Source organism: Sturnira hondurensis, unplaced genomic scaffold (assembly GCF_014824575.4).
Source record: "Sturnira hondurensis isolate 20B ecotype Veracruz unplaced genomic scaffold, ASM1482457v3 Scaffold0010128, whole genome shotgun sequence".
In the NCBI taxonomy this organism is placed as follows: domain Eukaryota; kingdom Metazoa; phylum Chordata; class Mammalia; order Chiroptera; family Phyllostomidae; genus Sturnira; species Sturnira hondurensis.
Genome location: NW_028082759.1, coordinates 11342510 through 11361687, shown reverse-complemented (window position 1 = coordinate 11361687; position 19178 = coordinate 11342510). Strand labels below are relative to the sequence as shown.

The window sequence follows — 19178 nt, the reverse complement described above, 5'->3', positions numbered from 1 at the left end:
ACATTTACTTAATTGGCAGGGAACGTCTACTAGAGTCAGGGATACATCCATGAGCTACACCATGAAACAAAGGGTCTCCCCTTCCGGAACATAATACACACATTACAGAAGAAGAAAGACAATAAAGATAAACATGAAAGCAGAGTAAGAAAAAGACATTTTAAGAAATGAGGTAAAAGTAATCTGGTAGCAGGTTTCAGGAAAGCCCTCTCTGAGGAGGTGATAGATACCTGAACTAGGGCTCCAATGAGAAGAAGCCAGACAAGGGGAGATGCGGGGCCAGGTCTCCTGACGATGGTAGAAGAAAGAGGTCAACGACAAGAATGGAAATGATGACTGACAATCATTTCAGGGTTCCTAAAATCTATAGTAATTTTACTAACGAAGTCTGCTAAACACTGAGGAAGAACTGGTAAGTCTGTGGCAACCTTTTGGGAATGCCCTACTCAACCACCATAGACTGTGGCTACTTACGGAAATTAGCAACTTCATTGACAGAGAGAACTGACTCGATTTGGAAGGCAGGGCAGGAAATGCATACACTGAAAATAGGAAAAGCCCAGAGCTGTCCTAGACTGAGATTATATTTGCAGTTAGGGTGAGCAGGAGATAGGAGGACAAACCAGAAACTTAAGAGGGATATCCTGAAAATAGGAACTTCACACATATCCAGTACAGATTTGGAAAAAAATTACAGAAATCAAAGCTACCCCAATAGTTGTTGTCAAACAAAACACAGGTCTACCAGCTATACGTGGCTGAAGGCTTCAGTGAAACTTCTGACCATTTGCTGACCTCTAAGCTACACAGAAAGGGTCAGCCTCTGAAAAGCCAGAGTAAAAAACAAAGAATCTTGAAAGAGCTAAACAGTAATATTAACAGCAGTTTACCACAACAGAGACAAATTGTGCAAATTAAGCCCAAGCAAGTAACTTAAAAATCAACAGACAAAACCAACTCTAATAATTTTTAAATATTATACACTATGACCCTGGCTGGTGTAGCTCAGTGGATTGCGCGCAGGCCCGTGAACCAAAAGATTGCAGTTTGGTTCCCAGTGAGGGCACATGCCTGGGTTGCAGGCAAGTTCCCAGCAGGGGACACATGAGAGGCAACCATACATTGATATTTCTCTCCTTCCCTTCTTCCCTTCCCCTCTAAAGATAAATAAATCAAATCTTTTTTAAAAATTGTACATTATGATCAAGGGAGAATCATCCCAGTTAGGCAAAGAGGGCTCGGTATTTCAAAATCCTACTGATTCTTACCTCTTCTACTGTTAAGACCCTAAACCTGGTCAGCATCCTAGTTAAGGAGGGTTAGGGTACTGCAACAGCTCCCTAATTCATCCCTTCACTTCTATTCTTAAAGCCCTACATGCATTAGCCAGTGATCTTTTAGAGTGATCTGTAATACATCAAACAGATCATCTCCCTCCTCTACTCACAATCCTACGAAGGTTATCATTTCTCGTAAACTGCAAAGGCTCCACACAAAATCTCGCTCCGTGTTAATCATCTCTCTGACCTCAGTTCTTACTTCTTTCCACTTTCATCATGGTTTTATCACTGTATTGGGTGCATTCCTCAAATACACCAGGAAGCTTTCTCCTGTACACTGACTGTTCCCTAGACCTGGAGAGCTTTTCCCCTACATGGGCCATGGTTAACTCCTTGGCATCCTTCAAGCACTTGCTTAAATGTCACTTTCGCAGTAAACTCTACTCTGACCGTTCTATTTAAACTGCAAAGCACGACAACCCTTCATACTTCATTCAAAAATCTCCATCCCCCTCAACCTGTTCCACATTATATGTTTTGATAGTGCTTATCATCTTTCACATATTATATAACCCATAACCTGTATCGTTTACTGTTTAAAGGTCTGTCAATGACTGTCTGAATGTAAGATCTACAAAAAAAACAAAGACCTTTATCTGTTTTGTTTATTGCGGTATCCCCAGCATCAAAGACAATCCACTATACACAGTGCCTTAAAAATACTGGCTGAATGAAAAATGAGGAAATGGAGGCTCACGGAAGTAAAAGCACTTTTCAGATACCAAAGGGCTAATCCAAAGCCAATGCTGTTAATCACAATGCTACGCTGCCTTGCCTACTAAATGTAACAGTAACTTGCATAACGAAGAGTGTATCAACTTTTATAACAAGTTTTCTTTTAAAAAAAGAACCAAGAATTTTCTTTAAACAAATGAGCCCTATAAACTATAGAAAATCTGTCGATCAGTGTTCTGCATGAAGCAGAGCAAGCACTTGTTCCGTCCACAGCCCTCTCCATCTCTTCTCCTACATACAAACTCCAAAAGCATCCACCACCTCAGTGTTGAAATTCAGCCAAAGAACTATTTATTTCTGATGAATACGCACTTTGAAATTTTTGCTTAAAGTAATACTCAAGTATTAGTCATTCCCTCATTGAGAACTATTTACTGATTTCCTACCACTTGCCAGACTCCAGATTAGAGTGTAACCCTGCTTCTCACTCGGATCAGTACTGTAACAGACTTGATTGACACTGTTGTCCTGGATCCCAAACATTTCTGCCACTTATCTTTCCAAAACCAAACCATCACAAATGTATTTGTTTGCTTCAAACCTCCCAAGACTTCCCATCACCTTTAGATGAAAGTCCAAATATGTTACATTAGGCCAAATATGTTACAATAGGTCAGCATCCAGACCCTCAATTCTATTCCAATTCTCACACACACACACACACACATTTCTCTCAGAGACACACTTGAATATTCTACACACCTTCCCACATCACAGTGTATTCAGATATTCTATTCCCTCCACTTGAAATGCTTTTCACATATCCATCCTCCGATTTACTCAGCATCTCCACTTTCAAATATCTGCAGCATTAACCCTACTCATCCCTGAAAAGACATCTCTAGAATCATGTTCCCTGGATAGGTTTTACCTAATTCTTTCACCTAAATGGTCTCTTTTTTTCTCATTACTACCTTAGTAACATGTACTTAATTACTTCTAACACAGAATTTATCATAAAGCATTATAATTTCAGGCTTATTTATGTAGTTCCAAAAATAGTCTGTGAGCAACTATAATTATTTGCTGAATGGAAGAATTTTAATAGTATTTAATATCAAATAAAGTTAATAGTACCCTTTTCCCCTTTTTTCCCCCTACTCAAATAGTCCCTACAGTGATGGCATCGGTCTCTCCACACTAGTCAGAACACTATAGAGAAATATTCCTAAATGATTTTGCTCAGAATGCCATTTCTGATAGCAGCCATCACACCTTTTAATCTACACACTAAGCCTTCAGTTCAATTAATTCAAAATCAGCTGCCACAAAACAGACACAAATCAGTCTATTCATCATTTCCCTACATTTACTTTTAGCTTTTCATTCTCTCTCTCTTTTAAATCTATTTTGTCCCTGTATCTTTCCTTTCATCTCTGTACTTTCCTCATTTTAATTTCCTACTACTATTTTTTTCCTTAAAGTCTCATATCTCTACTCTTTACATGAAACCCTACCAGGTTTCCCATTCTCTCCACTTTCTCATCACATCACAAAACAAAAACTTGATCCCTCTCTCCCTCATGACTAGGCCATGACATAAGAGATTATAAATATAAACATCTTGGTCTAATTATTGGCTTTGCAAATATTTTATAACAGAACTTAATAGGAAGTCCAAATAAGTATCAGTTTTCCTTATATCTGCTAATAGACTCATCAATTTACTTTCACTAATTTCAGTTTCACTTACTGAAAAATAAGACTAGAACTTTATAATTAAATATGTAATGATAAAGAAAGCCAGAAGGTAATTAAATATTGACCTATTTGTAAATATCACTATCTTCTACATTACTGACTACAAAAACAATACAGTACCAAAGAATTATCAGTTTTAATGGCAAAACTACAGATTTTAAAGTAAAATATAATGGATATAAAATAGATTACCTTCCTTCATTGACAAGTTCAATAAAAGCAAGGCCTGCATTCTTCTGAATAGAATTCTGCCACTCCTAAAAAATAGCAGAAAATAGCTGAACAATTCTTACTTAGTAACGTATTTAAGACAACAATTATTAAAAAATCACACATTTCAATTTCATACCTGTTTTTAAAAGTAGAAGTTGTGTTAAACATGCTGCCTGACCAATGCAGCCCCACAACACATGAATGGCTGATATTAAAAGTAAACTAGACAAGTTGGCAACGATTTGACTCTCTATATAAACTACATAAGCCTATCTACATTTATCTTGCCCTTTTTGTTCTATAACATTATATATCACTAAATTAAACTGTGGACTTCAGAAAAAGAGATACATCACCCCAAATGAAGGGAACACATAGTTAGTTAATAAACATAATAGTAGTGCATATTCTACCATAAACTGATAATTAATGACTGAGAAAGAGACCAGAAAAATTAGTAAATTTGGCTAGACATTGACCTATAAAACTATAGTTCACTAGCTTAAATTAGCAAAAGATAATATAAATATACTAGCTATAAATAGATTATCCATTAAAAGCCTGGGGGGGGGGATCAACCAGTAGACTATGTATAAATCATTTTTTTAAATTTTCATATCAAAATATATAAAAAATAAGTGTTACTACAACCAGGCTAGGCCTACCTGAATTGACATATAGCTAGATTTGATGACAAATGACAATGTGTGTATTTGTGTGCATGTGCAAATATAACTTTTTTTTTCAAGAACTGGAAATACATACAAAATCTTTAAGTTCCTTAAAACCAGAAGACCCTTATGATCTACCTACATGATTTTCCTCAACTGATCTTTCTCTATTCTTTCTACAAAGCTCAAAACAAAAGACAACATTGGGCTACTTACCACTGCACCCATAAACCACATTCATACTTTCTGAAAGTAACACCTTTAAGAGTTTTAAATTCCATGTGATTTCACCCCTGATGACTGTTCCTCCTCATGCCAAATTCCTGGGTGGGTGTGGGGGGCTTGGCCTTATCCTTTCTCTTCTACTTTTTCTTTTATATCCAATTCTGTATTACTTTCTATTAAGTTTCGAAAACCGGAAGTAGTCAAATGGCTATATGCTATAACTCTGTTATAGGGTTCTAGTTCATGAAGAGTATAAGAGCATACTAACAGAACATATACAGTAGAATGGAAATTAGATATACAGTCAGTCAGACAACGGAGAGTTGTAATTGGCTACACCGAGGAGAGGAAACAAATCAACCTGCTGTTGAGGAAAGAGCACTAGACACAAAGGCATGCGATCTATGTTCTCAAACTGATCCGGCCACTAAGAGAGTACATCCATGGATGCATTCACTTTACATGTGTTTGTCTTAGATTCTCCCTTAAAATTTTCTTCAGCTCTTATTTTGTCTCAGTAACTTAAAATATCTAGAAATTAGTGACTCACACAGTTTACAATACATACTCTCTCAAAATTGACAACCCCAACCAACTGAAACAATAAAACAGAGATCTTGTATTTCTGAGGTAAACCAAGTGTTTATCATGAGGTAAACCATTATTTTTCAAGAACAAATAGAAACACCTAATTTAAAAATACTTTTCATTCCAGCAAAATAGACAGATGGCAGAGAAAGAAAGCAATCAAGTCCTGAGAAGGAGCGCATCCCTGAGAGAAGAGCCAGAGTCCCAACCCCCACTTGTGTTAGTTAAAAGAGGGTGGGACAAAAAAGCAGAGACCACAGGCACAGTTCAGGATGCTGGTGCAGAAGATCCCACACTCCACTCCCCAGGCAGAGCACAGGGAGACAAAAAAAAATCTCAAAAAGTTGCCCTAAACATAGCAATGCTCAGGAATAGGAGAGAAACAGACCTAAAACAGCCTTGGAGAATCCCATGCCCTTGGAAAAGTCAGCAAATGATTCTAGGAAGATATACAAGAAGCTGAGGCTTGGAGGGCAAGAGAACACACCTGTTACTTTGTTGACAGACAGCAGTGAATCAGAAGGGGCAGCGACAGCTCGGAGGATGCCACAGTCAGGGAGCAGAAGCAGACACTCACTCCTCAGCTCTGACACAACACAGCACTCGGGGCAAGTGACTTGGAAATCTCATTCAGCACCAGATTATGAAGCGGCAAGACCTCAGACTGACTGAGTTTTCATTTAGATCTCTTTGATGAGAAAAATCTCAAAATGGAAACCAACTTTAATAAAAAGAAAAGTTACTTTTCTTGCTAGAAAAAAAGTCAGGAAAAAGGCAGAAGGATATCCTATATATAGTTCTTTAGCTCATACATCTTATACTTAAAATATTTACAAGTATTGTTTTTCTCAAATAACTTATGTCTTATCTAAAACTCCAGCAGGTGAAGATCTTTACTATATCTATCACATAGAATTCAAAACTCTACATGAATAAAATAGATAACAGTGAAAAGACTAAAATTTAATAGGTAAATATATCAGTTTGATTATATTGTCATTTATGTATACAAACTGACTTTTATTTATAATGTAAAATCAGGAAGTGTAGCATTTAAATTTTACAAAAATTTGAAACAGCATGAGTTAGAACAGATATAAAACTAGTAAAAGTTGGTATAACTTTAAAAAATTTATAATACAAAAATTTTTATGACCTAAAATTAACTTCATATGTCACACAAAATATTTTGTTTAACTTCAAAACAAATTAAACATGAAGGGGCATATAAAAGTGGAAGAGTCCATTTTGTTATAAAAGCTCAGAAACAAAAATTTATTACTACTAATGCATTAGGCTTCTTGTTTTACCAGCATTATTTATAAACCCACATCTGTTAACTTATATTAACTGCTGTCTAATCACCTGGAATAAAACTTTTCACTAGTCAAAAAAATTAGACAAAATGAGAAATGAAATAACTATACAAATCTTTATTATACTTTTGGGTACTGTTACAAAAATCTCAGTTCTCAAAGATATTAATAAGTTTTAATTTATCTATAATTTATTCCTAATTATAAATTATGAACATATAATAAAATACATATCAGGTATATAAATACATGCTGATACGAATAACCCAGACAAAAAGAAAGTGAAGCCCAAGAGAATAGAAAACTAATTTTTAAATAAACCTAGGTGTTAGCCAAAGCCAAGTTTTCTCCATACTAAAACACTATCTACAATCCTAAGGAAGCTGCCAAAACTAGAAAAATGACTCATTAATCGTGCTATCCTAATGCATTTTCTCCACTTCTGAGATAATTGTCAAACAAGGCGTTAGTCTAAACAATTTTATAAGCCACAGTTCAATATAACCTTTAGTGAGTTTTAATAGTTGAAAGAAAATCGTAATGGTTATCCTTTTTCATGATCATTTCGATATTTCATCACAGTATTTGCAATTATATAGTGATGCAAAATGCATAGTACGTTTGAAGGTCCTGGTTATTCTCATCCCAGAGGTACTCAGGAAAAACACGTTAAAAGCCTCAAATCTAACCACTAATGCAACTAAGTAATTTCAAAACACATTTCAGCACTTCAGAGAGGAAGGACTCAAAACACAGCAACTGAGTCAGTAATTTCATACTTTTTCTAAGCTGTATTTAATTGACTATCACTCCCTACGGCCATAATTGTTGACTAGTCAATTTTTACTAAAATATACTCTTAGCTTACTGATGCTCTTAAGTCATACAACACCATGATAGTATATATTAGTAAAATTATGAAACAAAGTTCCACTAAATTTCAAATATGTGCATTTGGTGGTAAAAGTCTGTTTTGTTGGTTGGAGGGAAAATAAAAAAATCCTCATTAACAAAATTAAGTCTTTTTCTCCCACGGTCAACAAACAAATATAGAGAAAAGGGTACAAATTAAAGTGCTATATATTAACTTACTTTACTTATATTTAATTCTAATATCCTTAAAGTGAACTTGACACTTTTCTATAAACTCAATAATCTCTTACAATATATTTTAGTGTACTGAAGGTACTACATGAATTTACCTAAAATTTAAAAGTAATTCCCAGTGTTATCACGCCCTAAAGCCAATAAAATCAAGCCGCAGAATGACAAAGACTCCATACACACACTCCACTCTGTCACCTTTTATTTTGGAGGTGGGGTTCAAGTCATAAATGTTGGCACTAAATGCAGTATCAATTTCTATTCCGGTGGGCTAGAGAGTCACTAAACTATATTTTGGTCTTTAAAAAAGGAATATAATAAGTAGCTTCAGGTTAAACATAGTGAAAAACAAGAACAAAGGTAATAACAAGGAGATAACAGTGTAAGAAAGAGGGCAAAAAACTTCTCTGCAACCTGCAGGGGAATCATCCTTAGGAAGCAAACCAATGCTTGCAGCAGAAGCCTCCAAAGGTCAAGATCAGAAGCACTGAGTGCATCTGAGGATGGTTCAGGGACAGGGATGAAAACACGTTAAATGAATAAAAGCTGGTATAAAAAAAGAGAGGCCCAAGCCCTGGCTGGTATAGCTCAGTGGATAGAGCGCGAGCCTCTGAACTAGACGACCGTGGTTCGATTCCCAGTCAGGGCACATGCCTGGGTTGCAGGCCAGTTCCCAGCAGGGGACGCACAAGACGCAACCATACATTGATACCTCTCTCCCTCTCTCCTTCCCTTCCCCTCTAAAGATAAATAAATAAAATCTTTAAAAAAAAGAGAGGCCCACATCCTCTTCCCCGTAATGCATGGCCATTGCCAGCACCACACAAGATTGAAAATTTACTTTCCAGAGGGTAAACATCTAGATACCCTGAAAAGCCTTAGTTTAAAAAAAATACAGTAATTTGAAAGTATACTCACTGAACTATGAAACTCTATGCAAGATTAAAGAAGTTTTTTTCTAAGAAAAGTGAGAAGCCATAAGAAAACTTAAGTGTGTATCAATGGCAAAGATAGGTTATTCCCACCAGTGGCCAACTGCCAAAGACACGTAGGGTTTTTTTTATTCAGTACACTTAAATATGACTGGACAGCAAAGTGTCATCAATCCTTAGAGGAAAGACTCTCAGGTGAATGACATACACACCAAACAAACTAGAAAAAGAAAAGGAAAACCTCATAGAAGATAGACAGTATTGTTACCATGGTAGAGAAAGACTATCGAAAAGTATAATTAATAACATCATAGCAATTAATTTTTTATGTAAAAAAATCAGGGCAGGGACTTTGCTTTATTCCCTGGTATCTCTCTGCTCCCACATCAGAGCTCTCTACAGAAATAAAACCAACAGGATGGTGAAACATACTTTATTTGTTGTAAGGACTGGCTCACAGATGATGGAGTGTGAAAAGTTTCAAGGCCTGCAGGGTGAGCCCACTAGCTGCAGAGCCAAGGGCACAGTTCTACTACGAGTCCAAAAGCATAAGAATCAGGAAAACCTATGGTCTAGCTCCAGTCTGAAAACCAACAGGCTCAAAACCCAGAAGGAGCTCATGCTTCTGTTTGAGTCCAAAGGCAGGAAAGAGCTACGGTCCCAGTTCTAAGGCATTCAAGCAAGTGGAATCCTCTATTACTGTGAGGACAGCCAGACTTTTTGTTCTAGTCAGGTGTTCAGCTGACTGGTGAGGCCCATGCTTATTAGGGGAGTAAGATAAGATCATTACTTAGCAGAGTAAGATCTGATTTAAATGTTATCTCATCCAGAAATAGCCTCATGAGAAAACCCCAGAATAATGTTTGACTCCACATCGGTACAGCCCCATGGCTCAGCCAAATTGATGCACAAAATTAACCATCAAAGCTTGGTCCCTCCCTCCCCCACAAAATCCAGAAAACCAGAAAGTGCTCTTAAAAATTAAAAGTAGAATAACAAACTAAATTTTTTTTGTTGTTTTTTTTTTAATTTTATTTATTTATTTTTAGAGGGGAAGGGAAGGAGAGAGGAAGAGAAACACCAATGTATGGTTGCTTCTCGTGCATCCCCTGCTGGGAACTGGCCCCTGCCGGGAACTGGCCTACAACCCAGGCATGTGCCCTGACTGGGAATCGAACCGTGATTATCTGGTTCGCAGGCCCGTGCCCAATCCACTGAGCTACACCAGCCAGGGCCCAAACTAAAATTTGATAGCTTATAGTGGAATATGAAGAAACCACTCCTAAAAAAATCAAATGAGAGGAAAAATACATGAGAATGGATATGATAACTAGAAAATTAATCCAGAAATGAGAAAAACAGAAAAAGAAATCCCCATAGAAATAATCCAAGAAAATTTCTCTGAGCACATGTATACACTTTTTCAGAGTGAAAAGGTGTACATAAAATACCAAACACAGTGAGTTCTAAAACACACACTCACACCAATGATCAACCCAGTTACGACATAAACAATTTTAAAACAGTAAAAATACTAAAAGTTACTGGGGAGAAGAAAATTTGTAGTGATTTTAAGTTCCAGCCACTAATACTTATCCAAACAAGCTATCAAATATAAAAGTTAAGTAAAAGACATTTTCACACAGCAAAATCTAAAAAATTCTACCCCTCACGCATTCTTTCTCAAGAAATCCCTCACCGAGGGGTTGTGAGGACGTGTCTCACCAAGGTTAATACAGACGCACAAACCTCATCTCCATCCTGTTCCTCTTTATTTGTCCAAGGCACACTCATTGCCACAAGATCTTCTGTCTTTACTTTTTGGGTTTTTTTCATATATTTTATTGATTATGCCATTACAGTTGTCCCATTCACCCCCTTCATTCCCCTCCACCCTGCATACCCCCTCCCACCCACATTCTCCAGCTTTAGTTCATGTCCATGTGTTTTAAGTTCCTTAGCTTCTACATTTCCCACGCTACTCTTGTTCTCCCCCCTATTTTCTTCCCCACCGTCTATGCTTAGTCTCTGTACCTTCTACCCCCTTCTCCTCCCACTCCCCTATTACTAACCCTCCATGTGATCTCTCCATTTCTGTGGCTCTGCTCCTATTCTAGCTGTCCTCTTAGTTTGCTTTTGTTTTAGGTGTGGTTGTTAATAACTGTGAGTTTGCTGTCCTTTCACTGTTCATATTTTTTATCTTCTTTTTCGAAGTCCCTTGGACATTTCATATAGTAAGGACCTGGTGATGATGAACTCCTTGAACTTGACCTTATCTGAGAAGCACTTTATCTGTCCTTCCATTCTAAATGAAAGCTTTGCTGGATAGAGCATCTTGGCTGTAGGTCTTTGGATTTCATGACTTGGAATACATCTTTCCAGCCTCTTCTTGCCTGTAAGGTCTCTTTTGAGAAATCCGCTGACAGTCTGATAGGAACTCCTTTGTAGGTGACTGTCCCCTTATCCCTTGCTGCTTCTAGAATTCTCTCCATTTTAGTCTTGGCTAATGTAATTATGATGTGCCTTGGTGTGTTCCTCCTTGGGTCCACCTTCTTTGGGACTCTCTTGAGCTTCCTGAATTTCCTGGAAGTCTATTGCCTTTGCCAGATTGGGGAAGTTCTTTATTATTTGTTCAAATAAGTTTTCCATTTGTTGCTCCTCCTCTTTCCCTTCTGGTACCCCTATAATTCAGATATTGGAATGTTTAAAGATTCCAATATCTGAGAATTTCTAAGCCGCTCTTTTTTGAATTCTTGTTTCTTCATTCTTTTCTGTTTGGTTGTTTCTTTCTTCCTTCTGGTCCACTCCATTGATTTAACTCCCAGTTTTCTTCTAATCATTATTGGATCCCTGTGCATTTCCCTTCATTTCACTTAGTGTAGCCTTCATTTTTTCATCTAATTTGTGACCAAAATCAACCAGTTCTGTGAGCATCCTGATCACCAGTGTTTTGAACTGTGCATCTGATAGGTTGGCTTGGTCGCTTAAAAGTATTGGCTGTGGGGCTTTGATTTGTTCTTCTGCTTGAGCCATAACTTTTTTTGTCTTGTCACGGCTTGTTACATGACAGGCAGAGCTTAGATGTTCACCTGGGCGGGGCAACCCAGCTGCTGGGCTGTGACACTGTATGTGATGGGAACTCACACTGTATGTGAGGCCAGGTCAGAGAGGGAACAATGGCACTTGCTCCACTCTCTCTTAGCTTTCAGTCCCCTCTGCAGCTTCCCACAAGCAAATTGGGCCCTTCTGGCATTGGTTCCCGGGTGGGTGGGCTTGTGTGCGTTCTAGGACCCTGTGGGTCTCTCCAACAAACTCTCCTGTGAGGCTGGGAGTCACTCCCAGCACCTCAACCCCTGAAAGTTTTTTCAATTGGTGCTTTTAGGCTTTATTTCCCATCACTAGGGCCCTGGGTTGCGTGGTCTGTCTCACTGCCCATTATTTGCCTGGTTTATCAGCGTGTGAACGTGTGTCCTCAGTCAGCCAGCTGCCTTGGGCACCTTACTGGGTCTGCCCATTGCCAGCCTGCACCCAGGGTCTGACAACCACCGCTTTTTCCTGCCAGGACTTCTCTCTGCCGGCCGCCAACTCCACCCCTCTTACCAGTCTGAATGAATGGTTCACTGTCGGACTTCCGTACAGTTCAATTTTCTGTCTGTTTTGGTTGTATTTTTGTTTCGAAATCATTGTTGTCCTTACATTTCATTGTGCGAGGAGACACAGTATTTCCACCTACACCTCCATCTTGGCCAGAAGTCCTAATCTGTCTTTACCTTTGTTTTATTCTCTACTATACACCCAATGCCAGAACAGTAATCAATGCGTCCACTGCAACTGACCAATAAATGCCGAATCAGTGTACTTTTCAAAAAGAAGGCCATTATGTGACACAGGGGAGAGACATGAGATTAGAGCATAAAAAAGATGAGAAAAAAATTCTGGGTTGATGGTAAAAGAAGCCTCCAGATAACAGCTTGCAACAGACCTGAAAAGCAACCAATCCAGATTTAAAGAGGAAAACAGACAAGTCCAGGCACTATGCCCCCAAGATAGACAACTGAACCAACAGATACAAGGCTGTGTTTGATCACACTGGTAGAAGTTTCACAGGTCCAGCAAAATTTAGAAATAAATCTGCGGAGGATGTAAAAATATTAAATAAACCAAAAGTAGATATTATTAACATTAACATAAAGAATGAAAAAAAGACAAGCAAGTGGAGGAAGGGAGGGAGGGAGGGAGGGAGGGAAGGAAGGAAGGAGGGAGGGAGGGAGGGAGGGTAATCATGGTACATATTTTATAGTTCTGCCATATAAATATTTACTTACACTGTCACAATAATGTAAATGTTAACTACAGTTTTAACTAAATATTATGCTGTAACTGTACTGGGAATGATGTTAGAGGGAAAGAGAAAGGGAAAGCAATGTAAATCCTCAATGGTCGCCTTCCCCGTGGAAGACATTAGATAATGTCTTAAATAGAAAAATCAAGAAATAGCTGTTGTATCATTTATTGACATAAAGGCAACTAGCAGAGGCAACAACTGAGAGATCTGAATGTGGTTCCTTTCGGGAAGTAGAATCAAGGGAGAAAGAAAAAGTAGAAAGGGGACTATTGTTTTTCAGATTAAGTATTACACTCTTATTAGATTTTTATTAGATTTGTGACATGATTTACATGTTTTGCTTGATAAACCATAAAATTTATATTATAAATCATATGCTCTAAATGAAGAACAGTAACTAGAAAATAAAAATACACATTTTTTTCTCACTGGGCAATAGGTATGTATCAGAAATTATTCTGAAATATCTTTCAACAGCAGCATGAGCATTCAATTTTCACAAATACTTATGCCAAACCTACAAAAATATAAATGTATCATAAACTATTGAGAATTTTCCTTTTCGTAAAGTCAGTATTCTACATTCTACCAAATGAAATTAAGTTCACTGCTATTGCCAATAAAATATTCTCCTTTTTTTGGTAAGTACTGATGTAAGCATCCGAACGTAATTTAAATTAAAGAAAGGAATGAAGGGTAATTTGTTAACGAAAACCTAAACTCATATTGAAATATTTCATTTTTTCTTATTTAAAAATATAAAAATGAAAGGTTTGTGCTCATCAACAAAATAATACAAAATTATTACTACTTTAAGATGCCACAGTTACATACGCCTTTGTAAAATAAACCCAATTCATTAGACGAAGCTCCTTTTACCTAAATAGATGACAGAAGCCTATTAGGAGTCAAGGGAGCAGACCACAAAGGAAAGCTCAAACGAGGAGAAGAATGTATTACAACAAAATTGAGAACCCCATTATGCACAGGCCTAAAGGTCAAAACCAGAGAAAACTTGTTCATGTTCAAGATACAGTAATCTTAAGAGCTCAAAGTAAACTATCAAGAACTTTTCAACAGCATTTGCACTTTGCGTCAGCACTCTCTCAGCAGCATATCTGACACAAACTTGAGCAACCTCATTCCAGGAGGAATATGCCACAGTAAAGCACAGGTCTTATTCCATTGTCTCTTTAGAGGGTAAAACAAATCCTTACACAAAATAGCAAAATGAAAGATTGCCATTTGGAAACTTTTGGCATCAATGATTTTTGTACACATATACTTCTAAACGTACATTTTATTTGTACAAATATTACAGCTCAGTGTATAAATGAAACATATTGCAATATACAGATAACTACAATAGGAAGACATAAGAGAAAATTCTTATAAAGCTGAATTCGCAAATGGTATAGTTTTATAATTGCTTAGCTAACAAATATCTTTTAACGTGTACTATGAGCAAAGAATTGAATTTTGAGAAAGTAACTAGTGGATTTACATAATAAAGAATGCATATTTTTAAAAATAAAAAACAGATAACCATAAAGTCAATTATGCAATTACTATAAATATACCTTTAAATTTATAATAAAAAACAATAACCCTCTTGCTATTGTGTTTGGCATACGGTAAAATTCATATATTTGCAAGTACATTTGAAAATATTTTCAAACATTTTCAGGAAAAACAGTCTCCAGCCAAAAATGACCCTAAATAACTTCCAAACTGGTGCCAATTTTGTCAAGATCGCTCACTAATCAACACAGAAAGCTGATTTCAAAAAAGTGACAAAAGCTGCTATAGCCCTTTGCAGCCACAATCTCTCAACAGACGATCATCATTAAGTTTATATCAGGGCCTCACATTCGGGAGCTACATAAATGTGTCCTATTAGGACATGGTCAGCCTGTTTGGCAACTCCAGCTCTCCAGACATATGGCAACTGCTGCCCTTTGAGGTCTGGAGTCAAGTCTTCAGGGAATCTCAAAGCCTGCACTGAAATTACAGGGAGTGTTCATTAGAGACTGCTGGAGAGGAAACATGAAAGACTTCCATTAAAACTATATAAAACAGCTAATTATTTTTAAAAGATTTTTAAACCATCTGATGTACTGAGCTTCAATAAAAAGTATTTACCAACGGAATTATTTTTAAAAGCACTGCTTTCAGGACATGAGTGCCAGCAGCTTTCTTCATGCCTCCCATCTGCCACCTCCACACACCTAACACTCATTTATAACACCACCAAGTCAAGATTTTCGTATCACGGTTGAGAATAAAATTATCTTCTACCTCTAACTTCTTTCTACAAATCACCGTAAACATTCACGAAATGAAGGTATTTTTAGAGACAAAGTTCTGTTTTCTAAAATCATTTTGAATAATACAGCTAATCTCAAGCAGTCATACATGTGTATTTCTTTTTAGATGTACCTTTTTTTATCCAAAAGTCTACCTCTATTTCATTTTTAGTCCACTTTAAAATAAAAATCATTTCAATATCAGTAAAAACAACATAAATTACTAGGAAACCTATGAATAGCATCTATCAGATAATATTATTAAAAATATATGTAGATTCAAATGTTTTTAAAATTAAAAGAATGTCAAGAAATTGACAGAAGTGCAAAGAAGTCTCATGTCTACTTTCTCAGGATTTTGAAAAGCATAAAAAGTATAAATATTTTCTAATTAATGAGAGTTGCCATTTGAACATTTTGCATGGGTGAACTTTTTAACTTTGGAGAACAGTTATTTATTAAGTTTCACAAGAAAACAATACTACTATGGAATTTTATTTCAGTAACAAATCTCCATAAAATATTATGTAAAGTTCATTAGTTTGCCTCAATCATTTCTTGAATTCACATATATGTTGGTTTCTGACAGCCTAATTCCAAAAAGCAATTACAACCTCGATCCACATGTAAAAAGATAACAGAAAGCAAGTATGTTAAACCAGTTTAAAAGAATACAAATCTAAAGAAAACAGATTACGAATGATTTATATGAATGCCTAGTGCTGAAGTTAATTACAAGTAACCCAATAAAATAGTGCCTTTATTATTGTACAGCACGTAATAGCTCTAGATGTAAAAACCAGAACTCCTTCTGCTGACTTCTGCATGCCCAGTCCCACCGCACACAACATTAAGAATTAAACATGTAGTAAATAAGGCATATAGAAAACAGCAGTTTTTAACTAAAAGCAGAAAAACTCTCCTGCTGCTTAACCATTTGGGGTCTTCCACTCTGAACAGTGATGACTGTAAACTGATACTATGTATTCATTGAGTAAATCCTTAATGTTAACATCAAGTGAGACTTCAATTTCAGTGTTCAAAGCTTTACATCAAACAAACAAAGCAATAGTTATGAAACAGCATCACATTCATGCCAGCATTCAACAGGGGGAAATAAGTTATCTTTTTCACTTTTTATTGAACTTATCTCTTAAGTTTACACTGTGACATGATGACATCTTCAGAATTAGAGTTTTCTAATCCTCACACTGCCTCTGGCTTTCATGCAGCTTTGGTCCCGATTTTAATAAAATACTATCTGAAACACACACCCTACAGACCACGGCAACACGTTATGGTTGTCAACAGACACAGCCTGCAGCCAATCAGTGTGCTTAATGACTTTCCTGGACAAGGCCCTTCATGCCACAATGTTTCCATAACTCTTTCAAATATTTATCAATGTGTTCAACGAGATATTAGCTGATATCGCCTGTAAGTATAACGCAAAAGACCTAAGACGTGCTATGGATAAATTTCATCATGTAGGCCATTCTTCGACCTACAGTAGTGATGTGATAGGCCAGTTTTGCTGCATAAATGAATTAGGACTGATGAAACCACCAACCAACAGTGTATCTCTCTGGCCATCTTTTATCCCTATTAATTTCATCTCCGTTAAACATACATGCAATATCAGTTTATTTTGCTTTTTTTCTTTTCCCGGTCAGTAACTTCACAAATTGCAATTTGTCTCCTTAACTGTGGAGAAACACTTGACAGGCAGGGATCTCCACTTCTCTGAGTTCTTAATAGTGCCTGACTCAGTTTTCCAAGTAACAAACATTCAAATGCTTGGTAAAGTAATAATTTAACAGCATAAGTGAAGGAGGGAGCACTCAGAGATCTTCAAAAACATTACCAGATGAGTTTCCTGTGTGTTATGACAAACTGCCACAAATCTGGTGGATTAAAACACTAGAGGTCTGTTCTCTCACAGTTCTGGAGACAAGAAATTTAAAATTGGTTTCACTGAGTCAAAAATCAAGGTGTCAGCAAAGTCGTGCTCCTAGAGGCTCTAGGGGAGAATCTGTCCCTCGCCTCTTCTAGCTGCTGGCGCCTGTGCACACTCCCTGACTTTGGCCACGTGACGAGCACACTCCCCGCTCGTCTTCACACTGCCACCTTCTGTGTGCCCATCTCTGATCTCCGTCTCTCTCAAAGGATACATGGGGTGGCATTAAGGGCCCACCCAGGTAATTCAGGAGTATCCATCCCCTCATCTAAAAATCCTTAATCACACAAAGACCCTTTTTCCACATACAGAACATTCACAGGTTCCAAGCTTGTGACAAGGGTATTCTGGGGGTAGCCTATTTCAGCCCATCACACTAAAGTACAGGTGGCAAACACAAGGCCCACAGGCAGAATCCAGCCCTCCACCTCGTTTTGTCCGGCCTGACACCTTGCTTCTACCTGGCAGCAGTGCCAAGCTCTCCCTTACCTGTTAGGGAGCAGTTACATTCATCCAGTCCTAAAATTACATTCCACCTTTTGAAGGCAACCTTGAGACTGAGGGGGCCCCTGGTGAAAGTAAGTTTGACACCCCTGCACTAGAGAATACAAGTTAAAGCAACAGAAACAGCAAGTTGAAGAAAAGTAAACTTTACTATCAAGTTCAAAAAACTTTGAAAGATTCAAAAGAAACAGAAGCATTTTTAAAAATGTGTGTATTATGGCAAGAGGTGGAAACATTTTCAACTTCTGCTCCAAGTGTTGGTTCTCATAGCAATTGACTTGTGACCGGTTTTATTTTCAGTTCTAGAAATTCGGTTAATCTGCTATGTTTGAAGCCTATCCCGCTCCAAGAAACTGAAAGCCACGCAGCTGCGCCGGCAGTACCAAGTGGGCATCCAAGCGGGGACCGAGAAGAGCGGTGGCCTGCGTCCGCAGACAGGCAGCGGCAGCACCGCTGATGCCCAAGGAAGCAAGGCGGCAGTCCGGACGCGGTGAGGGGACCGATCAGAAACAGAAAGATTAAAAAGAGAAAGCTTCTCCCCGATTAGTTTGTTTTCTCACTGCCAATGACAAACCTTCTATTTTCTTCTTCAGATTACATTTGTATGTAATGGAATCCCGTTCTCACAAATGTGACCGGCGCTTCAGAACAACAATGGGGAATCTTTGCAAAGGACGTAAGTGTGAGACAACTCCACAACACCAAGCAGGTGTATAAGCTTTCTGGAATAAAGGAATAGATCACCTTTCCCCATAAAAAGGAACAATAAGAAACCAAAATTCAATTTTTCCCATTTATGGAGTACCTAATAACAAGAATAACCTGACAAACCAATTGACCCCACAGAGACAATCTGTTATTCTGTCTTCCAAATAAGTAACTTTCAAAAATATGCAACCACTACCAAAAAGAATGCACTGTGCATCCAGCATTTAGGACATTATATAGCATTTTTATAGTGACTATATGTAAAATTGCATTATACAAAATAAAGTATAAGGTGAATGTAGAGAACAGGTATACGGTTGGGAGATTTGGGTTTATAGGTAAACTACCCAGAAATTGGCAAAAATACACAATGCTTATGTCAAAAAGCTGAATACTATTTACAAGGCAGCATAGGAATAACTATATAAAGTAAATTAACATCTGTTAGGACCTTGAAAATAAGGAAGAGGAGTTTTAATTGAACAAGGTAGTAAACTACAGCTCCTCTCAGAAAGGAAATCAAATTTGTCAAT

The 19178-nt window shown here is 37.4% G+C and overlaps 1 protein-coding gene across 1 annotated transcript in view; it reads right to left on the bottom strand.

Annotated features, from left to right (window-relative positions):
• Window positions 1-19178, bottom strand: part of LRBA (LPS responsive beige-like anchor protein) — a 522692-nt gene that overhangs the window by 346857 nt on the left and 156657 nt on the right. Inside the window, exon 35 of the mRNA XM_037058420.1 lies at window positions 3969-4033. Coding sequence (XP_036914315.1) covers window positions 3969-4033 — 65 coding nt within the window. The remainder of the gene's footprint in view (window positions 1-3968; window positions 4034-19178) is intronic.